Below are 25,990 nucleotides of genomic sequence, written 5' to 3'. Positions count from 1 at the left end.
ATCTTCTTTAATTCTGCCATTCACATTTATTGTCGTTCTTAATTGTCCCACCCTTAGCATCTTTTGTGAAACCTTCCATCAATGTTTATTAAGTCCGATCAAATCCCCAATAATATTAGACGTCCCACCACACAATTAAATCAACAAACTTTAAAACTCATTGTATAAAAAATATATTACAACTTTTATATAATTATTTTATCTCATATCAACAAATAGGTTTCTCTATCACTAAAATACTATTATATTTTAATAAATATAAAAATATTGGTAGTGTAACATAATTAAATTGTAACTTTCTAAATAAGTATACATTTACACATATTTATTAATTATTAATTAACTTTAAAGATATAAGATTATAATTTAATATAATAAGTTGTTTAACTCATATACTATGAACATTTTTAATCCAAAAATCCGAAATGATTTAATTTAGTATGAGTATTTTTAATCCAAATTCCCAACTAAATTTATCGATGGAGAAAAAATACATCAAAATTCCAAAAGATAATAATTTTAATTGTTTTATTTTTCATCTTCTCTGAATTGTTTCGGTTTAATGCAAAAGGCTTAACAAAAAGGAACAAAAAATAAATTTTGTTTGATGCTTATTTGATTCACATGCGTTTTAATAATCTAGCATATTAATTAAAAAGATTATTAAATATAAATATAAGAAAAGAGTTGTGATAGAAAATGTCGCTCATAAATATTGTAAATATAAAACGTCCATGATCAGTATATGTGTCATATGCTTCCCATGTAAACTTTAGCTTTTTGAATCATCAAAGGCAAAATTAGCGTGTGATTATGCTCTGAGAACGAGTTTTCAGCAATGAATGTAACTTATTCATTAATCGGAGGTTTTAAAGTATGATTTAGTATAATATATATTTTGAAATTATATCCAAGAACACAACGGATAACAACAAACTGCAAAAAAAACAAAAAAGCATATAAGTTTGATATCTGTTCCTGGAGTTCTGATTTGGAAAATAATCAGTAAAGTTATGAATTTCAGAAGAACAAAGAAGGCATTTGGAATGGCTTCATGTAAACGAAAGAGGCGAGTAAGATTTAATTTCTAATGTTTTTACAACCAACATAGATTATCATAAACAGCAGCAATGATAATATTAAGAATAACACAGAAAATTATGGCACATTGTCAAGGAGAAGCTTGACACGGGAAAATGTTGTCCATTTCACCATTTCCAGAAAACATTAGAACCACACTTGTATTTGTCCTTCCCTTCACATTCTAGCTCCAAATCATCAGAAAGAAAAGGCACTTTCTGCATTCATCAAAAGAAACCAGAGTAAAACTTTGAATCAGTGTTACACAAGTTGGATAAAGATCACAACCTTTTTCTTCATATTAAAAACTCATAATATTCACGAAAAGAAAGTTCAAAACTACCTTTTGCTTAGCTAGATCTTGGCAACCGGTGAAGTTTTCAGGGAACTTGCAAGTGCCAAATTCCACAGTGTATGCTCTTGCAAAATTGGCTCCAGTGGTGGCTAATCTTTTCTTGTCGTTAAGTTCCTGTAACAATATAATCCATTAGAAACTAGTTGAATTACGATGAAAAAGAGAGAAACCAAGGGTTTGAAAAGACCTTGTTGGTCTTGCTCTTTTCAAGGTATTCTTCAATGATTCCTGCATTGGCTGAAGAGTTGGAAGCAGCAGCTGCAGCAGTGAAAAGGGTAGCTGCTAAGTAAACAAGGGCACTTCTTCTTCCTTGGTTTGATTCAGATTCAGTAACCTTTGCTTGATGAGCCTTTATCACAGGCAACTTGAGTGCAGAAACTTGAGGAGATGCAACCGAAGGCATGGAGGCGAGCTTCGCATTCAGATCGGAGCATCCTGATCTGGCATAGTTACAGGCCAAGACACTGGAGTTCATGGCGGACATGGTGGATGCAATTAGTTTTCTGGTTTTGATCGAAGTTGAAAAGAAAAGAAAAGAAAACTAGGTTGATTTGAAAAGACCAAAGGCCAACTCGAATTGTGTGCTTCTTAATCCTAGTGGCTCTATTTTTTTGTTTCTTTAATTCGTTTTTCTTGTGTTGTTTGAGGCTGAGGTTTTGTGATAAGGAGTGGATACGATAAGTGTAACGTAATTTGAGGTTGTGGTTGGAGTGTGGATAAGGTGCGATTGCCTCACTCCTTATTGGCATATCTTGCAACCATTTTGCTTTTGTGACACTTCAGCTTCTTGTGGTTGCTATCCCTGGCCCCACTTCAAAATTCCCACTTCTTATCTAGTCTTCATTTATTCTATTAACTTTTTTTATGCATAAATTAACTTAATAAATTAATTTTAAATATTTAAAAAGCGTTTATGAAGAATTTTATATATAAAGAAATTATTCGTTTATTACGCTCCACAAAGTAACGGGTTCTTTTATGGGGCTTAAAATCCTTACAGAAGCCCAATACGAGCCCAAAGAAATTTATTATAAACAAAAAGTTACCCGGCCCACTTGTGCCTACGAGAACCTCCATTATTGTTTAGCAGAAAGAAAGAGAAAGTGGGAATTTCAAACTTATGGGGTGAAAAAAGTAATCCCGGTCACTTGCGACGACGATGCAATTTTTATTAGATAGGTTAAGAAAAAGGTTGATTTGTAAATAGAGAGAATAAATTAGTTATAAAACATTGTATGGTTGGTGTGGTGAGGCATTCACACCGCACTTACCTGAATGCAGTCCAAGAGTTCTGATTTCTGCATATCGTATCATGCCACATTCTCATATTTCAACCAATCTTTCATCGTTAGTATTATTTAATGAATTTATAGAATCAATCAAAATCAAAATCACAACTTTTTATACTTTTTGAAGAAAAATAAAGTAAATAATAATAAAGAGTAATGTTAAATGGTAGTAAAAAAAAAAGAGTGATACCAAAAAATACAAGTGTCCTAATTTATATTTGTCGGTTAAATATAAATATTATTTATTAAAATTATATTTTATGGCATTTTTTGAATTCACAAAACTTGAATTACATAAATGTAATAGAAAAATAATACACTAAAAAAATCATTAAATAAATAATCAGTTTTAAAGGTACATAATTAATTAATTACTATATTAACTAATATATCATTTTCTAAATTAAAAATTATTAATATTAAAATAGTTTCTTTAAAAATAAAAAATTACAATTGAATAGTCTAAATTAATTTCTAACCAAGAAAATTTTAGTCATTAATGAATTAATGTTTAAAATCATCTTTAATTTAAAATTAGAATCTAATTTATAATTAATAATATTGAGTGGCTAAAACTTGGTGCTTGTTAAAAAATAATTTAAACTCAAATTTATAAATTAATTATAATTTTTTATTTATATCAAAGATACTAATAATTTTTAATTTATAAAATAATATCTTATTTAGTCAATCTAGTAACTAATTATTTTAGTATATAAAATTGGTAGTTATTTAATGATATTTTTGTAGTAATACTATTATATCACTTATATTTGTTTGCATAAATCTTTGTTAACTGGTTATCTCTTCCGTAGATTAAAGACAGTTAGTATAAAACTTGACCCTTTTAGTTGAATGAATTTTAAGGCTTGATAATTAATATATTCAATTAACAACTTTACATCAGCGTAATCCAAATCAGGAAGAGATAACATATTTTCAGCCCTAATAATTACTATTACTCCTATAAAGTGAAATAAAACAAACAATATGTTAAAAAGAAACATAATCCTAAACTGTATCTATTTTAAAAACTTCTCTGAACCCATTTTTCAAAAAGCAAAAAGTTAAAGTATATTCACTAATTTAAATTAAACCCATTTCGATCTTAACCAATTAATTTGATCTGGCCATGATTACTTTAGACAATTAATCTCACTTATAGACCTAGTGGGATACATGCATAGAAACATACCTTAAGAAATTAAATCTGATTTCAGGTGTGAATTATTGGCATATTTAATCTGAATTTGCTTTTTCTTTGTCTCTCTCTTGTATTTTATATGTATGAATTTATATTGTATATATACCTTTGGCTTTCCCGGTTTTCTGGTTTTCTTACCCTCCGATTTGCTCTTACATAGTTCATGGCAAGAAAATCTAATATATAATAGAACTGATAAAACGGATAATCTGATCCGATCCGGTTCGATTTACCATGGGTTGATTATTTAGTAAACCAATCCGGTTTATTTATTAGTGAGTCAAAAATATTCAAATCCGGTCCGGTCCACCGCGAGTTGGTGGGTTAAACGGGTTGGCTCACGAACTCACTTAATTAAAAAATATATTTTATTTATTTATTTTTCAGTCAAAAATAAATTATAATTCTAATTAAAATCTAAATAAACTTTAATACAATCCAAATACAAATCAAAATCATAAAAATACAAATTATCTATGTGTTGCCTAGAAAAATACAACCTAACATGACCTAAATGTGCGACCCTTTATTTGCGGGTTGGTGAGCCAGGTTGGCTCACCATGGGTTCAACCCGAGTGAGCCGGGTTCTAGGTGAATCGGGTAAAAAATAAAATCAACCCGTATTGAAATTTGTAAGAAAATTTCAATCCAATCCGATCCAAACCCGTGGTGAGCCGGATTGACTCGCGGGTTCAACCTATTTTGATAGCTCTAATATATAACATTACCCTATCCATTTGCTACAACGCTATAAAATGCTATGGCATGATCAAAGCATATATCATGCGTTGAACTTCTATATAGCAAATCAAAGTTCAGCCACTTAGATGGTATATGTATGTATGAGTTCTATGATACACCATTTCCCTTTTAGTGCATTTATTTGATTGGAACTTGATTAGTGGTTTCTGCATCAGCTTCCATTTATTATATATTCATGCTCTATGAACTGGATAAAGTATGCAGCTTTCTGTTTTTCTTTTCTTAGTTGTTAACAGCAACAATCAGGGGCGGTTTATTATTCACTTGCACCATTTTGAAATAAAATCTGAATCCAAAAGATGTGTATCTTAATTCTTAGATTACTTCCCCTAATTGAAGAACTGGGGTTAAATCAAGATCAATCGAATCTTGTGTTAGCAGCAATGCCACTAGCCATAATTTTCTTGTGATGTTTTATTATGTAAATAAATAAATATGAATTCTTTGTCCTAGAAATTTTGTTGGCTTAGACAAATTAATATGAATTTCAAATTAAACCATTTTATTAAATTGTGGGTCTAGAAATATTTGGGAGGTTGCTTTATCTGTTACTCTCTTGTTATCAAGCAAAGTGATATTAATTTATTACACACTAAAATATTGATATCAAATACTCTTTTCGACTTAAAAGAATAAAATAGAGAAAGTGAAGGTAATAAAATGTGTATTTTTTAATTGTATAAAAAAGAAGTGGTGGAATGCATCTGCAAAGGTTAATTGGATTATGCAATTTTTAGTGAACTTCAGATTGAGAAAGAGTGTGTTCCATTTGTTTCATTCAAAATGGTCACCTTATAGTTCTACTTTATTAAACATATTAGTTAAGTGGAAATAATAATGATGGTGACCATAAAAAAAAGTTAACACTCGTGTTTTCCCTTATCTTGCTCCACAGTAATTCACTTCTATATCTTCATCCTCATAGATATCTTTAAATTAAATTTCATGAAAACACTAGCAATCTTAGTTCCAGTAATAAGAACTCCATAATATCATTGAAAAGAATGCAGTAACAAAAAATTAACTAGTATATCTTACATTTGAGGTTTCAAACAGAATTGATTGTTTCTCATAGCAGAGTGAGAAATTAACTAGCATAGTTCCCTATAGTTACGCTCGAAACCTTCATGTTCTAGTGGTTGGATCCTTATAATGGTTTGTGGCACTGGTGGCTGGGATCCAACAATTTTCTTACAAGTCTCAATGAGGCACTGTCTGCACTTGGGGCAGGAGGAGTGTGAACTCAGCCATCTATCAATGCAGCGAACGTGGAAACCATGGTTGCATTTTGGCAGAATGCGTAGCTTATCACCATTGACAAACTCGGAGAGGCAAATCACACACTCGGTGTCCAAACCTGGGAGTTTGAACTCTGTTGAGTAGCTCACAGTGGGAAAAGTCTTGAGGGCTTTCTTCTTGATTCCTGTGTTGGCCAAACGAGATGAAGGGTTGCTCACACTTGAAGGGTCGCTGATGACTATGTTGGAGCACCTCAGCACACACTTTATGATGGAGTTCAAGCCGAGGGAGCAAATGACAGCACACAACAGCACTGCCAGGATCATGACAACATTTGCATCGAAGTCACGACCTTTGAAATACGAGTCTGTCGTGTTGTAACTCATGGAATCTGGGGATTTGGGCAAGTCAGCTACGTTGATTGATTCGTGAACTGGGTCTTGAAGGAGTAGCTTTCTGGAGCTTGAGTCCATGAGAAGCTCATGAAGCAATTGTGAAGTGAAGGAAGTTGAAGCATACATGTTTGATGGGATGTTGAAGAAGAGTTAGTTGGAGCTTGAGGTTGGTTATAGGTTTTAGGCAATTATAGGTATATATATATAGGGGAAGTTGGCACAGTAGTAGGGTATAACATATGATTATGATATCTAACTAGTAGCTTTCTTTGATTAGAAAATGAAAGTATTATTGTTGTTTGGTGAGTGGTGGATGGTTTTAGAATATTCCTAATAAGGGTTTTTGGGAAGGAGTGGAAATTAAACTTTTTTATCTTGGTTGTTAGAGATAGATTAGAAGCATATGATGATATGGAACATCCACTGAGAGAGCCTTTTGTATATTCGTTTCTTCTGCTATCTGTGATGGGTCCATTTTATTTCCACTTTAGACGAAGTAGGATATGCCAGGTGGAACAGTGAACCCATGAATGAGTTGTGAAGCTTGAAGATGAATTGAAATATGATATCATTCAAGATTGATGGAATAATGTCCCATCTTTTGGTTCCTGTGATAAAAAGTTGAACTGACTCGCATGAAAAAGTTGTTCAGTAAATGGTTTTGTTTTTTCTCCTGCCGCCAATTTCGTTCAGGTGAACCCGTTCAAAACTCATCTTCTATTTTTCCTTCAAAATTTAACCGACAAAATATCTTATAAACTAACTTTCGATGATCTTATTATGTTTTAACTTACGTTTGTTTTGCAGTGTTTCACGTGGATGTTCCATGTGGAGCTGCTGCGACTAATTTAATGGTGTTATGGTGGATGTGGCAGATGTTGGAGAAACTCGTGTTTTTGGCTGGCCCTTCCAAGTGTGCTCCCATATACTATAACCAAAAAAGGTGCAATATCTAGAAGAGATTCATTCTAGATATGATTATGATACACAACATTTTTATACCTCTTCCATTGTTTAGGACAAATATTAATGTCGGATTTCTGTCTACATTGAACTCAATTGTCTGACACATGGAAAGGATACAAAGAAATATGAAGAGCCAAATTTGATTTCAAACATGAGAACTAGTTAGGTAAGCCAAACTTCCTAATTAAGATAGTGAAGGTACAGTGATATATTTTTTCAAAATTTTCCAATATAGAATTTTTATAGTTTCTTAAAAAAATGTACATTTTTTTTTATCAATCTTTTGAAATACACATAGTTTCTATACATACATATATATATATATATATATATATATATATATATATTTTGTACTGACTAACGTTAATCACTTGGACGATAATTTTTTTTTCTTCAGAGAATTTCATACTCAACTTTAAAACTTTTAAAGAGATTAAAAATATATTTTATATTTTATTTAATTTTCACTCTGTTTTCCTTATAAATTTTTTATAAAATAATCTTTGTTTTGTTTTGCTGTAATTCTTATTTATTCTCTCTTTAATTTTTACCTATTTCTGCTCTTCTCTCTCTATTTTCTTCCTCTCAACCGTACACACCCTTGTATGACATGGTTAATGCAGTTTTGTCATACTATCAACTAATTAAAACTCATTCTTATTACGCCTTCTAAAGAACTCTTTTTATAACGTAGTCCATAAATTTACCATGTATAAAATTTATAATTTGATAAAAAAAGAAAAAAAAATTACATTGTCAATAAATATACTATTCACTTTAAATCTATAGTATTTGAAAAGTATGCAAAACACAGGATGGATGCAAGGTAAAATATGTTCTACTAAAAAAGTATATGAAGATAAATAGAATGATAAGGGAAAATATACGAGGAATAATACCGTAAGTTTTATGATTGCTTAAATTATTTTAACCTCTTCTTAATAAAAATTATGTTTATATTTTCTTTTCCTATAGATATTTCGCAATCAATAAACCATAAATAATATAACTGCAGAAGATTTAGAATTCTCAAGGAGATATTTATAAAAAGAGAGAATATTATTATAAAGAAATACATTGCAACGTGTGACATGTAGAGCTATTTTAAGAAATCATGAATTAAATCTCACTTGCTAAAGTTTATACTGATGGTAATATTTTCCTGTAAAAGGAAAATCACACGGGACACTTGTAAAACATTTTGATATAAAAGTCTTAAAGTAAATAAAATAAAATTGCAATTAAAGTATTATATAACCTCTTTCTTTCAAAAGCAAATCTATTTGGTACAGAACGAAAGGAGTTCTGAAAGTTGTGTAATTGTTTTCTCACACCTCTTTACCCGACAGATAGTGATAGTGGCATTTACATTTTTATCAAAGAATAATGCTACTTTACCCCTACATTTTCAATCATAACTAACAACAGCTGGTTCCTTGCGTGTGTTTGTGTTTGAATATAACTAATTAGTCATTAAATCGTGTCTCTGTTCTTATTACATTAATTTAAAGTTGTCACTGGCTTTGTCCTGATGAGATAAACAATTTAAGGTTTTACTATAATAAAAGTTTCCAATTCAAATCAATAACATAGTTAAAATTTTGATCCTGAAACTTGCAGAAACTTCATCTGTATATATATGTATGCCACAACGTATATTCTGGTACAGCTCTGATCTCATGTACGTGTGATGCGTCATTCCTTGTACATAATTATACGATGTTTGCGATATGTTAATAGTTATTTGGCTGTCGTATATGATATATTTTGTTTGGATAGAAAAATGGTCTTGTAATCTTCAGAGATGCAATAAGATAGATCAGAATCTGGTGGATTTAACAAGATGTGGCTACTAATTAAAGAAGCGTGGTTAATGATAACAAGTGATCAAATTGGCAACATGTTTAAGCTAAATTTGATCTCCAATCTGATTTTATTTGTCGACAAGTTGTACTTTTCAGGAGGAAATTTAAAGTGGTTGATTCAGGGGTGGGGTATTATTATAAATTTAATGAGGTAACGTACGAGGAGAAAAGTGGTTTATTTTTGTCTTTATTTATTTTTTATTAACTTAGCTGTGTACTGTTTGTATAGTGATTAAGAAATGAGAGTCGTGTACAGTGAATAAGCAGCGAAGAGAGAACAGTGGGTTTGGGCATTTTAAAAGAAAATGCTTTTGCTTTTGCTCTGGCAGTACTAGAAGTACCACTACTTTGATCCGTATCTTGGTGGGTTGGATCTCACTACTACTGTTATTGTTTCTCTGGTCCCACATCGAGAGAGATAAGGGAATTACCGACAGAGCCAATGCTCTTTTCAACAATATATATGTATAACCACTATGCATAACATACTACTTAACAGGATATTAGATTATGTTGCGTCCATTTTGCTGTCCAATAATAATGGCCCAAAATTTTATCAACCCGCACTCTCGCACATGCTATGTCTTCATCAAGGATTACACATATACATCTGTACTAGGGTTGCATCCACCCTGCTTATTAATATTCGTCGCTATTAATAATATTTTTTTTTATTTTAGTTTCTGAATTAATCTTGTTAGGATAGATCCTTTATCACTAGATCAAACATTATAGTCACTAGTCACGACGTAACTATATTTTATTTAAGAATGTAACAATCCAAACGTCACATTCGATTATGACTCGATCCACCACATCTCCATCACAGGACAATTGATGACATATGCAACAATCTCTACCTTAACAATTGTCTACTAGGAATCGAACTCCTGACTTTAGCTCTGATATCGATTGGTAGGATAGTTAGGAATTAAAGTGTGAGTCTAAGTCCCACGTTGAGTAAAAATGAGAAAGTTGAACATCATATAAGGATAAAAACTCATAAACTCATTGTCTTAAAATTTTGGATTAAAAGTGGTATCAATTTTTTATATATGGGTTAGACTCATGTCTCATTGGTGTTTTCTTTAAATATATTTTTATTTTTAAACTTTAAAAATGAATAGATATAATTATTTTAACTAAATTTTATGTGTATTTTTTTAATTGATATAGCGAGAACGTGTCAAATGATATAAACAACTAAGATATTAGTATGAAAAAATATTATATATCAAAGAAAGAACAATATGCATTTTTTTTTAAGTCCAGAGATCAAAAAGACAAATTTCAAATTTGTGTACAGCAACTAAAAATATATTTTATGTTAAGGCTTGTGATATATACTTATGAAGATCTTGCTGTATTTCATCCTATCCATCACGGTTCAGACACACTCAGAAGTCACAAGTGGTTTGATTTAACAAGTGAAAGAGTGAAAGGTTGCTTAACTTGTGTGTGTGTGTGTATATATATATATATATACCCACATGCATTAATCTAGGGTTTTGCAATTGCGGCTACCAGCTCCATAATCGCAATGGATAATCCTTCACCTGTTACTGCTCTCTTTAATCCTCGGTCTTTTTTTTTCTCCCACTTATACACGCCATGAATGGGACTTCCCAGCCACATGTCTACATTTGAAACGCCACTTCTACTTTTCGTTCATACTAAACCCTAAACAGTGTGCCATTTATACATAAAATTGCGCAATGTACGTGTGATGGTAACAGGAGATGGGAAGAGTGGTTAATGCAAACCTGAGTTTGATTTTTGTGGTCCAAAGATCTGATGTTTGATTTTTGTGGAGCTTTTGAGTATTGAATTAGTATTTGAATGATCCCTTTTTGGCTTTTGCTACCTTTCTTTTTTCTTCTTTTTGTTTCTGTGGTTTGCTCATTGTTGTTTCACTTTATTAGGTCATCCCACTTGATGTATCATATCATATATACTTTTACTTTACCATCCATGCGTCCATCAAACTTTCATTTTCTTTAACATATTATTCTCATGCACACACACACCCTATTTTTCCTACAAATTAAATTCCTCATACAACCATTCGCCATATCCAACCTATCATCATTTTGCATTCTTTCTTTCAAACCATCTCAAGACTGGACCAAGAAACTGTTATCGTGATATACTTGCACTACAAGAAAATTATCCATGGAAATTTAATAAATTTATTGTAACATGAGTTTACGTAAATTTACATGTGTTTTATCTTTAAATGACATGGACTACACGTAATGATGGAGTTAATATATATGCAAGTAGTAAGATCGTAATCTCGTACTCAGATTCCAATAGCAACCAATCTATACTTCGTAAGAACATCTCTTTCAACAAAGATCCTAAAATCAAATCTTCTTGTCACCATCTCTTGATAAGAATTATGATGTGAGAGGTTCTCGGAAACAACTTTGTGTTTTTCTTACAGAGATCAATGGTGTCAATTTTTATTTGTTTTTATGAAAGAAAAAACTCCTATTGCATTTCACTATTTTAATCAAAAAGTGTTAAGATTTAGTTTTAATTAATTACATTCTACACCTTATGGTGTCTTCTGCATGTTCCTCCATTTACAATCAAATTAATTAATCTTTCTATACAAGTTATATGTATTCTTCCAATGAAGTCCATTTTTTTCTTGGAAGTATTAAGCTACAAGCTTATAGTTTCTATTAATTTCTTTTGCAAATCACTTTTCTACCGAGCTTAAGTTGATTTTCTATTTTTATGTTAATTTAAATTTTCTTTTAGTCGGATAACACTTATTCTTTGTTCTCCAAATTTAAATTTGATATTTGTAGTACTTGTAATTTGAAAATATTTATTTTGGTTTATCTAGATCATATATATAGTTAAACATTTTAGTTACACCATTAACAATTATATAAATCGTGTGCTTGAAAATTTATTTTAATTTTATCTTATTACTGTAAAATACTCAATGACATGCTATTTTGTTTTTTAAATTACAAGAATTAGAAAAAGAAAAAAAAGAGATTTAATTAAAATGAGCTGATATGTTAGTTGAAGTGCCATTAGAAATGTGTTATTTGTAATTGTCTGTTAATTACAGGCATAAATTTATCATTTTTTTAGTGAAGGTATATCCAATGTAAGTTATTAAAGAAGTTTTTAGAGTTGGAATTGAATTCTTATTTAACTTTTTATTAGAGAAATGACTCTACAGTCACATTAGAAACTATTATTGTAATGATCCCTATTTTCTTATGAAAATACAATCCATTCACGACTTATTCTACGATCCCTTAAATGCAGTCACAAATAGTAAATGAATAGAAACTAATTAAACAAAAACTATAATTAAGAGTAGAATGATAAATGTGATGAGCACAATTATAAACAAATAGAAGAAAAAAATGTGGATCAAATAATTAAAAGGGGTCAAATTTATAATTTAGATTTTGTTTAAAGACTGCATTCATCTTAATTCGTTAAAAAGCTTTATTATTACATGAAAAAAATATTATAGTAATTTATAAAAATAGGAGGGTATGTCCATAATAATTATATTGACTTCTTTGAAGGAATAGTTTAGGGGTGTGAAGAGAAACCCATTAAATATGAACTACAAGAAAAACTGCATATATCCAGTTCGGGCCCAAAGTACCTTCTAAGGCCCAAGAAAGTTTTTCTTATAACTCCTGCTATGTGCATCCTTTTTTCTTTTTTTTTACCTTGTCACTTTCTTTTTGTTTGTACATCATTATTCTTCCATTCTTTTTTGAACACTCTTTCGTAGGGATGAGAATAGATAGTAATTAACCATGGATACTTTTTTTTTCAAATTTTAAATAAGAATGTTTAGAAATTATTTTTTACAGTATAATCTTAAATACAAAATCATATTAAAATATAATCCAAATAAAATAACATATTAGAATATTATTACTAATAAAGCTAGTTCTTTTTTTTTTTTAACAATAAGTTGCATTACAAAGCATAAACGTAAATAAAATTATTTTATTTTAAAACAACTTTGATTTCACAAATCTAAATTATAAAAATGACAAAAGAATTAGCTGAAAGATTTGTCTGTAAGAAAAAAAAATGAAAAATGAAATCAGAAAAATAAAAAAGAAATTGGGAACATGAAACTAAAAAAGAAAAAGATAGACAAACATAAATGGGATTGAGAACAAGACAAAAGGAAAACGGACAAGGAAGAAGAAGGAGAACGGAAAAAATGAAAAGAAAAAAAAAAGGAATGTGCCATAAGCCCAGGTTCTTACAATTGGTGTCATGTAACTATTCCCATTTTAGTCTATTTGCTTCTGTAAATGGCTTTGTTTTTTATTGTACTCCATTATTACTAACGGCACTCCATACGAATAGAAAAAAAAATGTAACTTCCATCACTGCAACACCACTCTTGCTGCCACAACTAGTAGTTTGGTAGATGTCGAAAGTTAAAAATAGAACGTTCATTATTCATTATTAATTATAGCATAATTAATGGCAACTTTTCAAGAATGGGTATATATATATATATATATTTATTTATTTATTCTAAAAGACTTGTTTATAAAACATATTCCATAAAATATAAAAATCCATATTCTTAAAATTTGTTTGAAACAAATAATTTATAATCACGTTTACATAAAAGAGTTATTTAAAAAATATAAAGATATAGTTAAAAGGTATAAAATGTTGAAAATTTGTCTTGCATATATAAATATGGCTGCGGACCCAAACAAATGGGATAGAGGCATTAGGGAAATGAGAAAATGATGAGGCTATGACTCAGTGGGACGTCAGATTCATTGTTATTCACACATTTCCACACACTCAATCATACCTTCCTTCAACTGTTTTATAATCTTCAAAAATACAAACATTTTTTTTTCTTCTAAAACCTATTTTCTGGTTTTAAAATAGTGAAATATTTCTAAAACAATAAGAAAAAAAAAATACACGTTTTATGGCAAGTTGTTATTGTAGGGAAAATATGAAGAACTAACCTTTTAATTATTCAACTGTCACGAGACAGGAATGGAAAGTGTAGGTTATAACTTGGGCAGTATTGGTCCCTCACCCCTTTTTATTTGAAAATTTTAATATAAACAATATTTTAGTATTCATAAAATTGTTTTTTATTTACTACTTTTTAATATAAAAGTACTAAAAATTTTCGTTTTAAATAAATCATTTATTAAATTGATTTATTATTTAAATTAAAAATGCTTTTGAGAAAATATTTTAATCCTTTATATTAAAAGTTAAAAATATATCTTCTTTTAGATTTGTGCTTTCAGATAACAAAATCATATAATTAGGGGCGTAGTCTTATTATTCTTAAAAATATTTTTGTTTTAAATTTTCAACTGACTTCTTAATATATTATTAGGCTTGCAGTAATTTAATTTTGTTGTGAAGAGAGTAACTGATTAATTTTAATTCGAAGGTGTTTGTTTTAAAACTGTATAAAATTAAATTTCAAAGAATTTATGAAAAATAAAAAACATTAAAAAAATGAAGATATCTATTAAATTTTATTTAATTCACAATCACAATCAATTTTTTGTCGACATTTTTCTTATAGTATTATTACTACCAGTTTTCTTCTTAAATTTGAATAATTGTATATATTTCAACGGAAACCAACATTTTGACATATAATCATATCCTTAACCGTATGATCAGAAATTTGATCCTGAAAGAAACTATATACATATAAAAAAAAAGTCAACTTTTTTTTAAACATCAATATTTAGAAATGTTAATCTATAGCTTTAGATGCTTATTCAACTATATTTGAATGACAGTGTTTTAATTTTTTTTTTATAGAATTTTAAAGAATATTAGGAAGCATTGTTCTTTTTTGAATTATTTTTTAATCAAATATTTAAAAGTATAATTTAAAGTTAAAAAGTGATTAACAGTATAAATTTTAGGATGACTCAACTTTGATCTCTAAATTTGTAAAACAGTCTCTCAAAATAAATAAACAAAAATAAATCAGTTTTTTGATTTTTCTAATTTAACGATAAAAGTAGTTTGATTTTTCTTTTTAGTTTTCCAAATTTAGTATTTAGGTGAAGAGGAAGTATGTTAGATTAGGTCAAACTTTGTTAATATTGAGTTTGACACTCTTTAAAAAAATAAAGTTTGAGTTTGACTTTTTGTCCTGTGATTTCTTTTAATAGTTTAACTTAGTTTGTGAATATATTTAAAAATTTATTTTGCTATAAAAGTTAAAAAATGAGCAGGTTTTGTTATTATATCACTAATCTAAACACGATCATTAACCATTGTAATTTTTGTATATTGCTATTAATATGTGCCTTAATATTATGATTATATATACAGTGAAATAACATAATGAGTTACTCATTTGAAACCGTATTTTAAAATAACATCATCTTTTAATAGTGTATACATTTATTTCAAATAATCTTACAAGTTTGAGATTTTATGTTAATTAGAAATATACTTAAAAAAGATAAATACAAGTTTACCATATGATGAATAATTTATTATGATAAAAATAAAATACTAAAAGGATATTATTTTTATTTTTTAAAATTTTATGAAGTAACATATTTTATTTTATCTGTTATAAAAATAACTTTTTATTTTATTTGTATATTGGCATGTTGTTATAATAAAAACAGAAGTGAGAAAAAAAGAGGAAGAATCCTTGTATATCGAACAACGGCCACTCCGAAAGGGACCCACTTTTCCACTCTTCAACCAGTCCTACTTTCTTTGCTTCTCGCAACACTCTTCATTATATTTGCTTTCCCTTCGTTTCCTTGTTTTTGTGTAAACTCACACAACACAAACACAACCCAACATAATCAAAGATAAGACCTTGCATCAACCCTCTTCACATGCACGCCACAGGTAACACACTAACAAATTTCTCTTCTCTCATTCTCTCATACAATTTCTCTCTTCGCATACACAATTCTGTTCCTTTAACAAAGCACGCGCTTTCTTATCAATTCTATGGCCCTGCTTGCGCAAAAAGAAATCCCCTATACGCTGCTGTCGTTTTACTAGAATCGGACACCCTTTGACATTGTCGGGTTCTTTTTGGGCATCAGAGTACTATTAATAGCAATAGAGTTGATGGGTTCTTGTGTAGCATTTGAATTTTTCTGAAGTTGTTCTGTGTGATGTTTGATGCAGTGAAACACACTCCAATTGGTGGTCTAAGCTGACGGTGAAAATTGGAGCTTTTGTTTTGTTGCCGAGGGTTGTGTTGGGTTGTTGACGCCTAAAGGTAATGGCTTCCTCTCATGGGAATGCACACTCCGATGCTGCAAAGATGGAACAGATAATCACTGAGTTCTTTGCCAAGAGCCTTCATATAATACTCGAATCAAGGGCACCCTGTGTGTCCTCTCGCAATTTCTACGGTGATCAAGCTGCTATGTCTCCATGTTCATCGTCTTCATCTTCGTCCAGTGTGCGGCCGAGGGATAAGTGGTTCAATTTGGCGCTCCGGGAGTGCCCGGCGGCGTTGGAAAACATTGACATCTGGCGCCAGAACAACATTGAGTGCATAGTGATTGATGTGATTTTAGTGCAGAGGCCTCTGGATTGGGACCCTGTGACTGCGAGTCTTTCTCCAAGAAGGGTTCTCCCAAGGAGTTCTTCGCTGAAGGAAAGATGCCCTTTTGGCTGGAACACTGATCAGGAAGAATTGGGGGTTGTGGGAAGGAGTGAAAAGATTGTGGAGAGATGGGTTGTGCAGTATGAAAATAGGAAGACTAGGGATTCTAGTTCTTGCAGTAGGAGGTCAAGCAGTGTTTCTCTGCATAACTCGTATAAGAAATCAACTTTGCTTCTGAGGTCTTTGTATTCCACTCTTAGACTTTTACCTGCCTATAAAGTATTCAGAGAGCTTAATTCTTGTGGACAAATTAGGGACTTTACCCTTGCTCATCGTGTGTCTTCTTTTGTTGAGCCCTTCACCCGGAAAGAAGAGGCTGAAATGATGAAATTCGGGTTCACCCCTGTGGATACTTCTTCTGGTAGACTGTGTCTTAGTGTGATGTATTGCCCCGTGGTCTCACGTGTGAGCTCAGAACCTTCAACTCCAATTTCCCCACAAGTTATTGCAGACTATGTTGGGAGTCCATTGGCTGATCCATGGAGGAGGTTTCCTTCTGTTCCTGTGGCAGGTTTGCCATCTCATGGCTCTCCATCATCGTTGCCATCTTCAAGGCAGCGCAGTATGAGTTTCGATCATTATAGAGCTTCACCTCCATCTTATTTACCTTCCCCTACTTATTCAGAATCACTCTCATCAGTGTATAGTGCAAATTTGCGACGTTTCCCTCCTGCAAGTTTGCCTCCTCATCCAACTGAGATGTCTTTGATTCAAAAAAAGAACACAAATTTTGATGATTATTATCACTCTCGATCACCTTCAACCGATAATTCAGGACCATTACCATGCAAACCACTTTTACGATCTGGAAGTGCTCCTGTCAGCATACCTGCTGAAGTTGCTGATTTTCCTGGTTATTCCAATAGGCATAATAATGTGCCTCCGTCTCCTCCCCTAAGAGGTTCAAGGGGCACTGTTAAGATTGATAGATGTACAAATGCTATGCAAACTGGTGCAACAGCTGAGAAGGTATGCCGTGTGCTAACCACGATGGACTTTTTCCATTCTTCAAAATATATTTGATTTCCTAAGGTTGTTTTCTGCTTTTTGCAGTCGTTTTCTCTTGGAAAAGATGAGTCTCGAAAATATTCTGGAGTCAAGATATCAACTAACAGCTCGCCCTCCAGTAGGTCTTATCAGGATGATTTTGATGATACTGATTTTACTTGTCCATTTGATGTCGATGATGATGATATTACGGATCCAGGAAGCAGGTACTGCATATTGCATTTATGCGTGCTTACATGTTGATCTATTGCATAAGAAAAGAATATAAAGTAGATATGCTCATAAGTAGTGACTAAATATATGCTCTTCTTTGAGAGAGAACGACAATTGTTAAGAAATATGACTAGTGGATACTACGACATGTTGTGGTGGGTCCTTGCATTAAAATGTGTCTTTCTCTTTGACCATATTTTGTTATTCACAATAGGATACAATCTGATCGGTTACGGGGTTAAAAGCAGGTAGTTCAGGTTGAACAAGTTAGAGGAACAGGAGCACTTCCATCCCACTGGGATTTCATGTTTGTGGTCTGGTAACGTCTAGGTTAATAGACTTGTGGGATTCTGTGTGGGCTGGTTTAGAAATTATGTTTAACAATATCTCTAGGAATGGAACAAAAAGGTTAAAAAATAGGAGCAAATTAAGAAATGAGCTCGATTGTTTTAATTTCATTATTTCAATTTTCAGCTGAGTTTTTACCAAGTAGTATAAGAGTTTATAACTTTTCCTTCTTTTCCGCTTTAGAGATTAGCATCTTCACATTAATTGGTAAATACACCAACTTTTGATGTGCACAAGTATTTGGCCTCGCCTATATCTTGGTGAAAGTTATGCATATTCCTTTTTTCTAGTAATATTCTGGGTCTGTACGAATGCTACTCAAAATTTTGTGAATTTTAAGATGTGTATGACAATGACTGTACTATTGAAATGGTTTAGATTCGTTTACATTATTTTACCTCATCTTTGAAAGTGTATTTTATTGGTATTTATTGATATACTTTCCAAAAATAAGTGATTGATGTGTCATATTTGGAGTGTGATTGAATATGTTGGCCCTGCCTTTTCTTCTTTAGCAGTTTCTTAAACTAAAACATTTAAACAGTCAACATTAATCTATTTAATGTTGCACAATTCCTTCATGTTATTCCTTCTACAGGACTATTGATTCTCTGGCTGGCAAAAAAATTTATAGTTCAAATAGTTATGTCTAAAGTCCCGGTTGAATATTAGAAAGGGTTGGATAGACAGAATACCAGGATCATATGTATCCTAGTGTCCTTTGATTGTAGAATTGTACTAAGGAATCCACAATTATGGAACATAAGTCTTGTCATGCCATAGATTCAAATATATGACCAACCTTTTGTATATGTTGGAGATTCCACATCGACTAGAGATAAGGTAAATTTACAATACATAAGTGTTTGCAAACCTCGTCTTACAAGCCAATTTTGAATGTGGAGTTAGATTTAAAGTTCATTTTTTAAGATGGTATCAGAGTCATTTGAAGTATATCCTAGCGAGATTTATTGTTTGTGTTGGACCTATCGTATCACTGCTATCGGGCCGCTATTAGACCACCTATTAATGACTTGTCCTACATCCAAGATGTATATATGCCTTAATGTGAGGGGAGGAGTTGGAGATCCCACATATAAACAAATTTATATTATATAAGCAAGTGCGAACCTCACTTTGTTGATGTTGTAAAGTTGAATTAAGTTTAACGTCTACTTTTTAAGAGTATAAAATGAAAATAAGTTGACATTTTGGTAATTACTAATAAAACTAGAATTGAACATCTTTTCAAACCAAACAAGCCTTAAAATATCCTTTGAGAAAGATAAAGGAAATACACAGAATATGAAAAAGCCTATAGTTTTTCAATTTTGCTTGATCTTTGAATAGTTGAAGTAGAAATTCCTCTGAAACATCCATGAGGAGACTACCCACAATATATGATCCATGGCATGTTAAGAGGCAGAGAGACGGCCTTTAAGATGGAAGCATCCTGCACTGGATTGGAGGCCATGGTTTTGAGGATCATCCTCATGTCAACTTTGGATATAGGATCAATAATATTGATATTGGAGCCAATCTTGATATTAGAGTGGAAGTTAGACCTCCCATGAGAAAGAACCCTGGTTTATCTGGGGTAAAATCTTAACTGGTTCTCTTTAGTATAGGGTTGGGAGATCTTCCATTTGTTGGAAAGGTCCATGAATTTCTAATATAAGTGATAAAACTTGGTGTTCCTTCAAAGGAAGTTATGGATTCCTAATGATAAGCACCCAAGTACATGGGAAATCACCTCATATTAAAAGCTTTGTGTTAAGAGGCAGAGCCGTCCTTGATAAACACTTGATATTTGGGGAACTCAACACAAAAGTTAGTTGTTTGGAGGAGAGAATCTAATACTTAAATCTCCACCAATATTACTCGATGTGAGATTTAAACATTCTATTGTATCCAAATTCTTATCATGAAACTTGATTTAGAAGTTACACATCCATCATTGTTCAGAGTAGTTGCTTAGGCCTATTGTTTAGCCTGTATTGAGGAGATTTAATCATTTGGAATGCTCCTTGTTGATAGAAAGGATTTGCTTAACCGTGAACAGATATAAAATAGTTTAAGTGTGGTTTGAGAGATGACTGAAGGCAAAGATATTAAGTGATATTCTGTATCAGAGTAGGAATTACTTATAGTATTTTAGGGATTAATTGGTTGATTTGGCCTCTAGTGTTGCACGCATGAAAAACAATTTGCTTCATGAGAACACTGTTGCATTTTTTGTTGCCCATAATTCTGATTTGATGTAATTTAGTCACACCTGTTAATCTCACAGTTGAATATTTTATTTAATTAAGCTTTGATTTTAATTTTGAATGACTGTTAACTAGTTTATCCATCAAGATAGAGGTCTACTTTTAGGCTTATGACACTTTTTACAACTTCACCTAGATTCTGGTGCTGATTACTAATTCTTGTTTTATTTCTATGTATTGAGTGAAACTTCAAAGAAAGCATACAATCTGGTTATTTCTGTGTTTTAATTTAGCAATTTTAACATGATTCCTTGTGCATGAGCAGAGCTGAATCTCTAGATCATGGTCTTTTGGTTGAGACATTTGAAGCTGGAGGATTCTTTCCCGTTAGAAAGTCTCATGATGCTGCTGTTGGTGCGCTTGTACAAATGCTGAAGAAAGCACCACCACTCCGTCAAGATTTCTCCACTTCACAACACCTGTCACAAGGAGTTACAAATCCTGAAACCTGGAACAACAACCTTGAAGGGCCCAATCAGATCCTGGAAGCATCAAAACAAGTGAGCATAATGTCTTCTGGGATCATAGCCACCAGAAAAACCACAGCTGATGCACTGGAAGAGTTCCAAGGTTACAAAGAGATGAAAAACCTGTTGCTTATGCGAGATAGTAAGCACCAGACATAGTACATAACACATGGTATATATATCTATATATATATAGTACACTTATGCTTCTTCTGCTGTTAATGCTAATGTTGAATCAGTGGAACACATGTACAGTTTTAATAAACCTTTTAATTTTCTTGATAAGTTGGTTCATCCATTTGAAGATGTTATTAATTTTGAAAATACGTGTAAATATGATGATTAAGTCTTTATGACTGTCGAGTTTTGATCTATGATCAGGTCTGAGCTGGCTAGCATACTACAGCCTTGTATTCTGTAAAATACTTGAAGCTACTAATAGTCACATATTGTATATAACAATGCAGAAGCAGCATTTATAAGCTGTAGATTAACTACCCCTTTTGTTATATACTATTTATAAGCTGAAAGATGACAGTAATGTTAATACAGTCGTATATACAATCAAATTCTTTTCTGATTCTATGTATCAGCATCATCTTCTTGAACTAAGGAGGCGTTTAGTTTCTTCAAAACTGCACATTCAAAGAAGGTTACACTATAGATTAAATTGTGTTTTTTTCTACTTTTTTTCTTTCAAATAAGCTAATTCTCACGTGCACTCTTTGGGACATGGAACTATTGTCCAAAGGTTAACCTTTGTTTCCTGAATCGTCTTGTTCAAGGTCCCATCCGATATTCAAAAATTAGGCTTAAAGAAAACTTGATTTGGTTAACATATATTATAATCTAGAAGATATTTTAGCAAAAAATAAAATAATTTATATTTTATTATTATCTCTGTATTTTGTAACTGAAATATTATCTTCTTTTGAAGATATATGATTTGTAACTACTTCATTTATAGATAGAAAAACTCATCAAAGATAAAGACACTTGAATTTTCTGACTTCAAATATTATTAATTTTAAATCAGATTATTCACTTTCTATATTTGTTCTATTAATTTGGACACTTAACCTTTTACCGAACCATTCCCTAAATTCGCACAAAGAACATCTTGGGACAAAAAAGTCAATACAATTGATTTGATTGTGAACTAAGGGTCATTTCAGCCATTGTTTTTGTTTGGTTTTTTTTTTTTTTTTTTTTCATTTTAAATGGACGAAAGCTAGGATAGAAAAGTGGTTTTCTTCCTACACCTCATCAAATTTCCAGAACCAAAATTTCTTAAAGTCTGTGATGGGTGCGGAGAGAGATTTGATGAGTTGCAATAAGAAACAGCCTGAAAATTTTGTGAAACTTCTCAAAATAATTTCAATAGGTTATTGGTCAATTCTACTCATTAGATTATTACCTTAATATATCTATGATCAATTAAAAACTGGCAAATACGCACAAAACTTAGGACCATTTCTTTTCTTCTAACTTTTAAATGTTAAAATCTGCTTAAAATAATCCAAAAATGCTCAGTAATTACTTTTTGTCAAAAATAAAATATGTTTTGGAAAATATATCTAAAGAAGTTTAAAAGCCTAAAACAAGAAACCGATAGACTATGCTTTTTTATCTTGTCGTAGCGGCTGAAACATTTGGTGAGTATATATTCTTTGGAAACGGATATTTTGATAACAACTTTTTTCCAAAACAATTATAATATATATTTTTTAAATAAAATATTATATTTAAATAATAATATATACCTTAGTTTCTGTAACGTTTTATAATTTTTTATGTACATATTTTATTATTAATTTTATATAAATTATTTTATTATTGTATCATTTAAATTTTATAATTATTTTTTTAAGCTTAGTTAACTACCTATAATATAAATAAAATAAATATTTAACTTTTTATATAATTATGATACAAATTACTTTTTTATTATAACAATAAAAAAAACACTAGTTATACTAGTAATAATAAATTATAAATACAAATTTAAAATAAAATAATGATAATAATAATAATAATAATTTCACTTATATGATATGAGTCTGGTCATGACTCATTGATACTAAATCTTCCTACGATTCTTTCCTCATTAAAAACCTAAGACACACTAATTCTCCCGGTTTTCCCTCGTAAAGAAACCTAACACATGGTGCTTCTGAAATGAATCCAAATGCCAGTTAAACAAGATTTCTAGATTTTTTTTTTTTTAAATTAAAAGCTGGCAAATGAACTTTATATTCAAAGGTAGTAAGATTTTGTTGGAATGTTACGCATCTATTATCCCTTTTGCATTTTATTTTATTTTTGAAGCAGGTTTCTAAACAAGAAATAAAATGGAAATAAGATATCATTTTTGTAATTAAAAGTGAAATCTATAAATGAAAACATAAAAAAATAAAGTTATTCAAAGTTATATGCCTTACCATTATGCAAGAATTGAGTCATACCAGGCTGCTTCACATGACAACTCAAAGAAGGGTAGAGTGTTCCTAGAGATGCTCAATGATTGTTTGATCCAATTCTATGAATTTTTGTTTTGTAAGTTTTGTGTATTCTATTTTTTATTACCTAGTTTAGTTTTCTTTTATTATCTAGGAGTCCAATAATTCAATTGTGGGATGCGACATATAAATAACATTTGATTGATTTCAATTGAAATTAAAGTGAATGAATTATGTTATTGTCTTGTAATATGCCGTTTCACATGATTTATATCATCAAATATTTCAATTATTTATTTTAGAATATGTGTAAATTTGTATGCCGTTTCACATGATTTATATCATCAAATATTTCAATTATTTATTTTAGAATATGTGTAAATTTATAGGTTTAAAAGTCAGAAAAACATGTTTTGTATTTAAAAAATAAATACTTGATACTAGTTTTTTGACCCGTGCAATGCACGGGATTATTTATAATAATTATCATGAATTATATATTTTAAACAAAATTTCAAAAACCATTTATTATAAACAATTATATTGTAATATAACAAAGTTCAATATTCATAATTGATGAAGTACAAAAATATATTGTCATATAACAAAGTTGAATGACCATAATTCATCAACATTCAAACATTATCGTTAGTGGGTTGTCCTTGTAAGTGGGCCTAAGGCTAGCCCAACAGATAAAGTCTTAGGGTCTGCCCTAAACACTTCACTTCTTGGCATTTCAGAAAATTGTTATCCTTGCATTAGAGCCGCAGCCGTCTTCTACTTCTGCTAGGGTTCCAACGTTCAGAATCACGTTCGGCTTGGTCTTTGTTCTGCTCACGTAAGTACCTTTAACCCTTACCGCCTCTGTCTTGTTTTCACAGTAGTAGTGGAAACTCTGTTATAACTCGTTTTTATCCATTGTTCCAGTTGCGAGTCGGGTTCTAGAGCGGTTGTGCTCTGTAGTTCTGTGCCGAAAGACCTGTACGAACCCATTTCCAGGTAGGGAAACTCTAGCTCACTTGCATATTTCGTTTTCGTTAAGTATGAACTGTCGTGTTGAAGTTATGAGCTGGTATGATGTGGTTATGAGCTGTGAATGTGTTAATATATGTGGGATGGGCTGGTTGGGATCGCTATTGCAAGAAAACAGTGGTGAGACCTGCTAATCTCGCCCAAGCGAGCCAGTCTCGCCTAGGCGAGACAAACAGGGACTCGCCCAAACCCCTTTTTGTGCGAAAAGTCGTCCAGGCGACCTGCTCAACTTTTGAGCGAGTGAACATCTCGCCCAGGCGAGAAGGGACTCGCCTAAGCGAGATCCCGTGTTGGCTCCTTGTTCCTCCTTCGAGTCCTCGCCTAGGCGAAGGGGTACCGCCTAAGCGAGACCCTTCGGCCTGAGCGAGGGGTTGGGCGAGACAGGGCGTTGTTTAGTGGTTTGATTGCTCTTGGATGATTGGAAATTGTTTGGGTATGATTGTTGTGATGAGATACATGTCCGTATGTATGTATATGTGCACAATGGATTGCTAAGTATGTATGATATGATTCATGAATGGTGAATGACGGATATTGTGGAACCTTGACATGTGAAATGAATGAGTGGACTAGAACTAAAGTAACATGGTATTGATATAAGAAAAGGTCCTAGACTCATGGGATGGTGATGATCAGTAGCATGGATCCAAAATGGGATGAGTATGAGGAATTGGCCTCAGGGGCTGGTGTGAAATTTCAAACGTGATTTAACGTTCTAATATTGTGAATTTATGATTGTTGGTCCGTGTTAGCGTGTAAATTCCTTGGGGTCTCTAGGTGAGACCTCCGAGGTCGTGCTTCAGTGGTCGGGATGTAATTCCATGGCCCTGTTACTGGGTGTCCATGGTGATGCCCCATCTGTATGACTAGATAAGGATTCAAGTTAAGGTTGCATCCTGACGCTCTAAGGAGCTAGTTATTCTCACTTAGAGCAGACTGACTCCTGTGGTGAGAGTAGCAGGAGGCCTGAAATTCATTAAGGGCTAACCTTGTGGTGAGGGAGATTTGATTCATTGTAACACTTGTAACACATAGCTCGGGGGTGAGCAGCTCAGGGTCAAGCAGAGGTATCCACCACAAGTGCAAGCATCCGCTGAATCCGACTAAGTTATACGTATCCGGATGAGTCGAGTCGAGTCGTAGTGTATTGATTGAAGAGTCATAACATGCTTGGTTGATGTATGGACATTGGATGGTGAAATCATGTTTAACTGTATGATGAAAATGTTGTTGGCTCTAGCTTACCCTTTCTGTTGTTTGTTGTATGTTTTGTGGTGTGGCTTTTTCTTTTGCGATGATCATCAATTTGATTGATGGGAGCAGATGGGCGAGGTTCCAGAGGTCAGCAAAGAGATGGAGATTCCGCTGCATAGTCCGC

The 25,990-nt window shown here is 31.8% G+C and overlaps 3 protein-coding genes across 4 annotated transcripts; 1 reads left to right on the top strand and 2 right to left on the bottom strand.

The window, feature by feature from the left end:
- Positions 1 to 1,047: 1,047 nt before the first annotated feature.
- LOC114178351 (photosystem I reaction center subunit N, chloroplastic) lies at positions 1,048 to 2,073 on the bottom strand. 2 transcript variants are annotated; one of them, XM_028064192.1, is made up of 3 exons: positions 1,623 to 2,073; positions 1,424 to 1,549; positions 1,048 to 1,298 (listed from the first exon to the last, which is right to left on the bottom strand). In XM_028064192.1, the coding sequence occupies exons 1-3, from the start codon at positions 1,917 to 1,919 to the stop codon at positions 1,209 to 1,211; spliced, it is 513 nt and encodes a 170-aa protein (XP_027919993.1). In that variant the 5' UTR covers positions 1,920 to 2,073; the 3' UTR covers positions 1,048 to 1,208. The 2 variants fall into 2 exon arrangements, with proteins under 2 accessions (XP_027919993.1, XP_027919994.1); XM_028064193.1 differs by having other exon boundaries at positions 1,050 to 1,264; positions 1,403 to 1,549; positions 1,623 to 2,070.
- Positions 2,074 to 5,657: 3,584 nt separating this feature from the next.
- On the bottom strand, positions 5,658 to 6,510 carry LOC114177320 (RING-H2 finger protein ATL78-like). Its single transcript, XM_028062612.1, has one exon. It carries the CDS (start codon positions 6,448 to 6,450, stop codon positions 5,782 to 5,784), a length of 669 nt encoding a protein of 222 aa, XP_027918413.1. The 5' UTR covers positions 6,451 to 6,510; the 3' UTR covers positions 5,658 to 5,781.
- A 9,379-nt stretch (positions 6,511 to 15,889) lies between these two features.
- LOC114179016 (autophagy-related protein 13b) lies at positions 15,890 to 21,618 on the top strand. Its single transcript, XM_028065199.1, has 4 exons — positions 15,890 to 16,040; positions 16,329 to 17,784; positions 17,869 to 18,029; positions 20,920 to 21,618. Exons 2-4 carry the CDS (start codon positions 16,426 to 16,428, stop codon positions 21,278 to 21,280), a joined length of 1,881 nt encoding a protein of 626 aa, XP_027921000.1. The 5' UTR covers positions 15,890 to 16,040; positions 16,329 to 16,425; the 3' UTR covers positions 21,281 to 21,618.
- The last annotated feature ends 4,372 nt before the right edge of the window (positions 21,619 to 25,990 follow it).

This window comes from Vigna unguiculata, chromosome 3 (assembly GCF_004118075.2).
Source record: "Vigna unguiculata cultivar IT97K-499-35 chromosome 3, ASM411807v1, whole genome shotgun sequence".
Classification (NCBI taxonomy): Eukaryota; Viridiplantae; Streptophyta; class Magnoliopsida; order Fabales; family Fabaceae; genus Vigna; species Vigna unguiculata.
The sequence above is the reverse complement of the archived record's forward strand: the minus strand, read 5'-3'. Positions and strand labels throughout refer to the sequence as shown.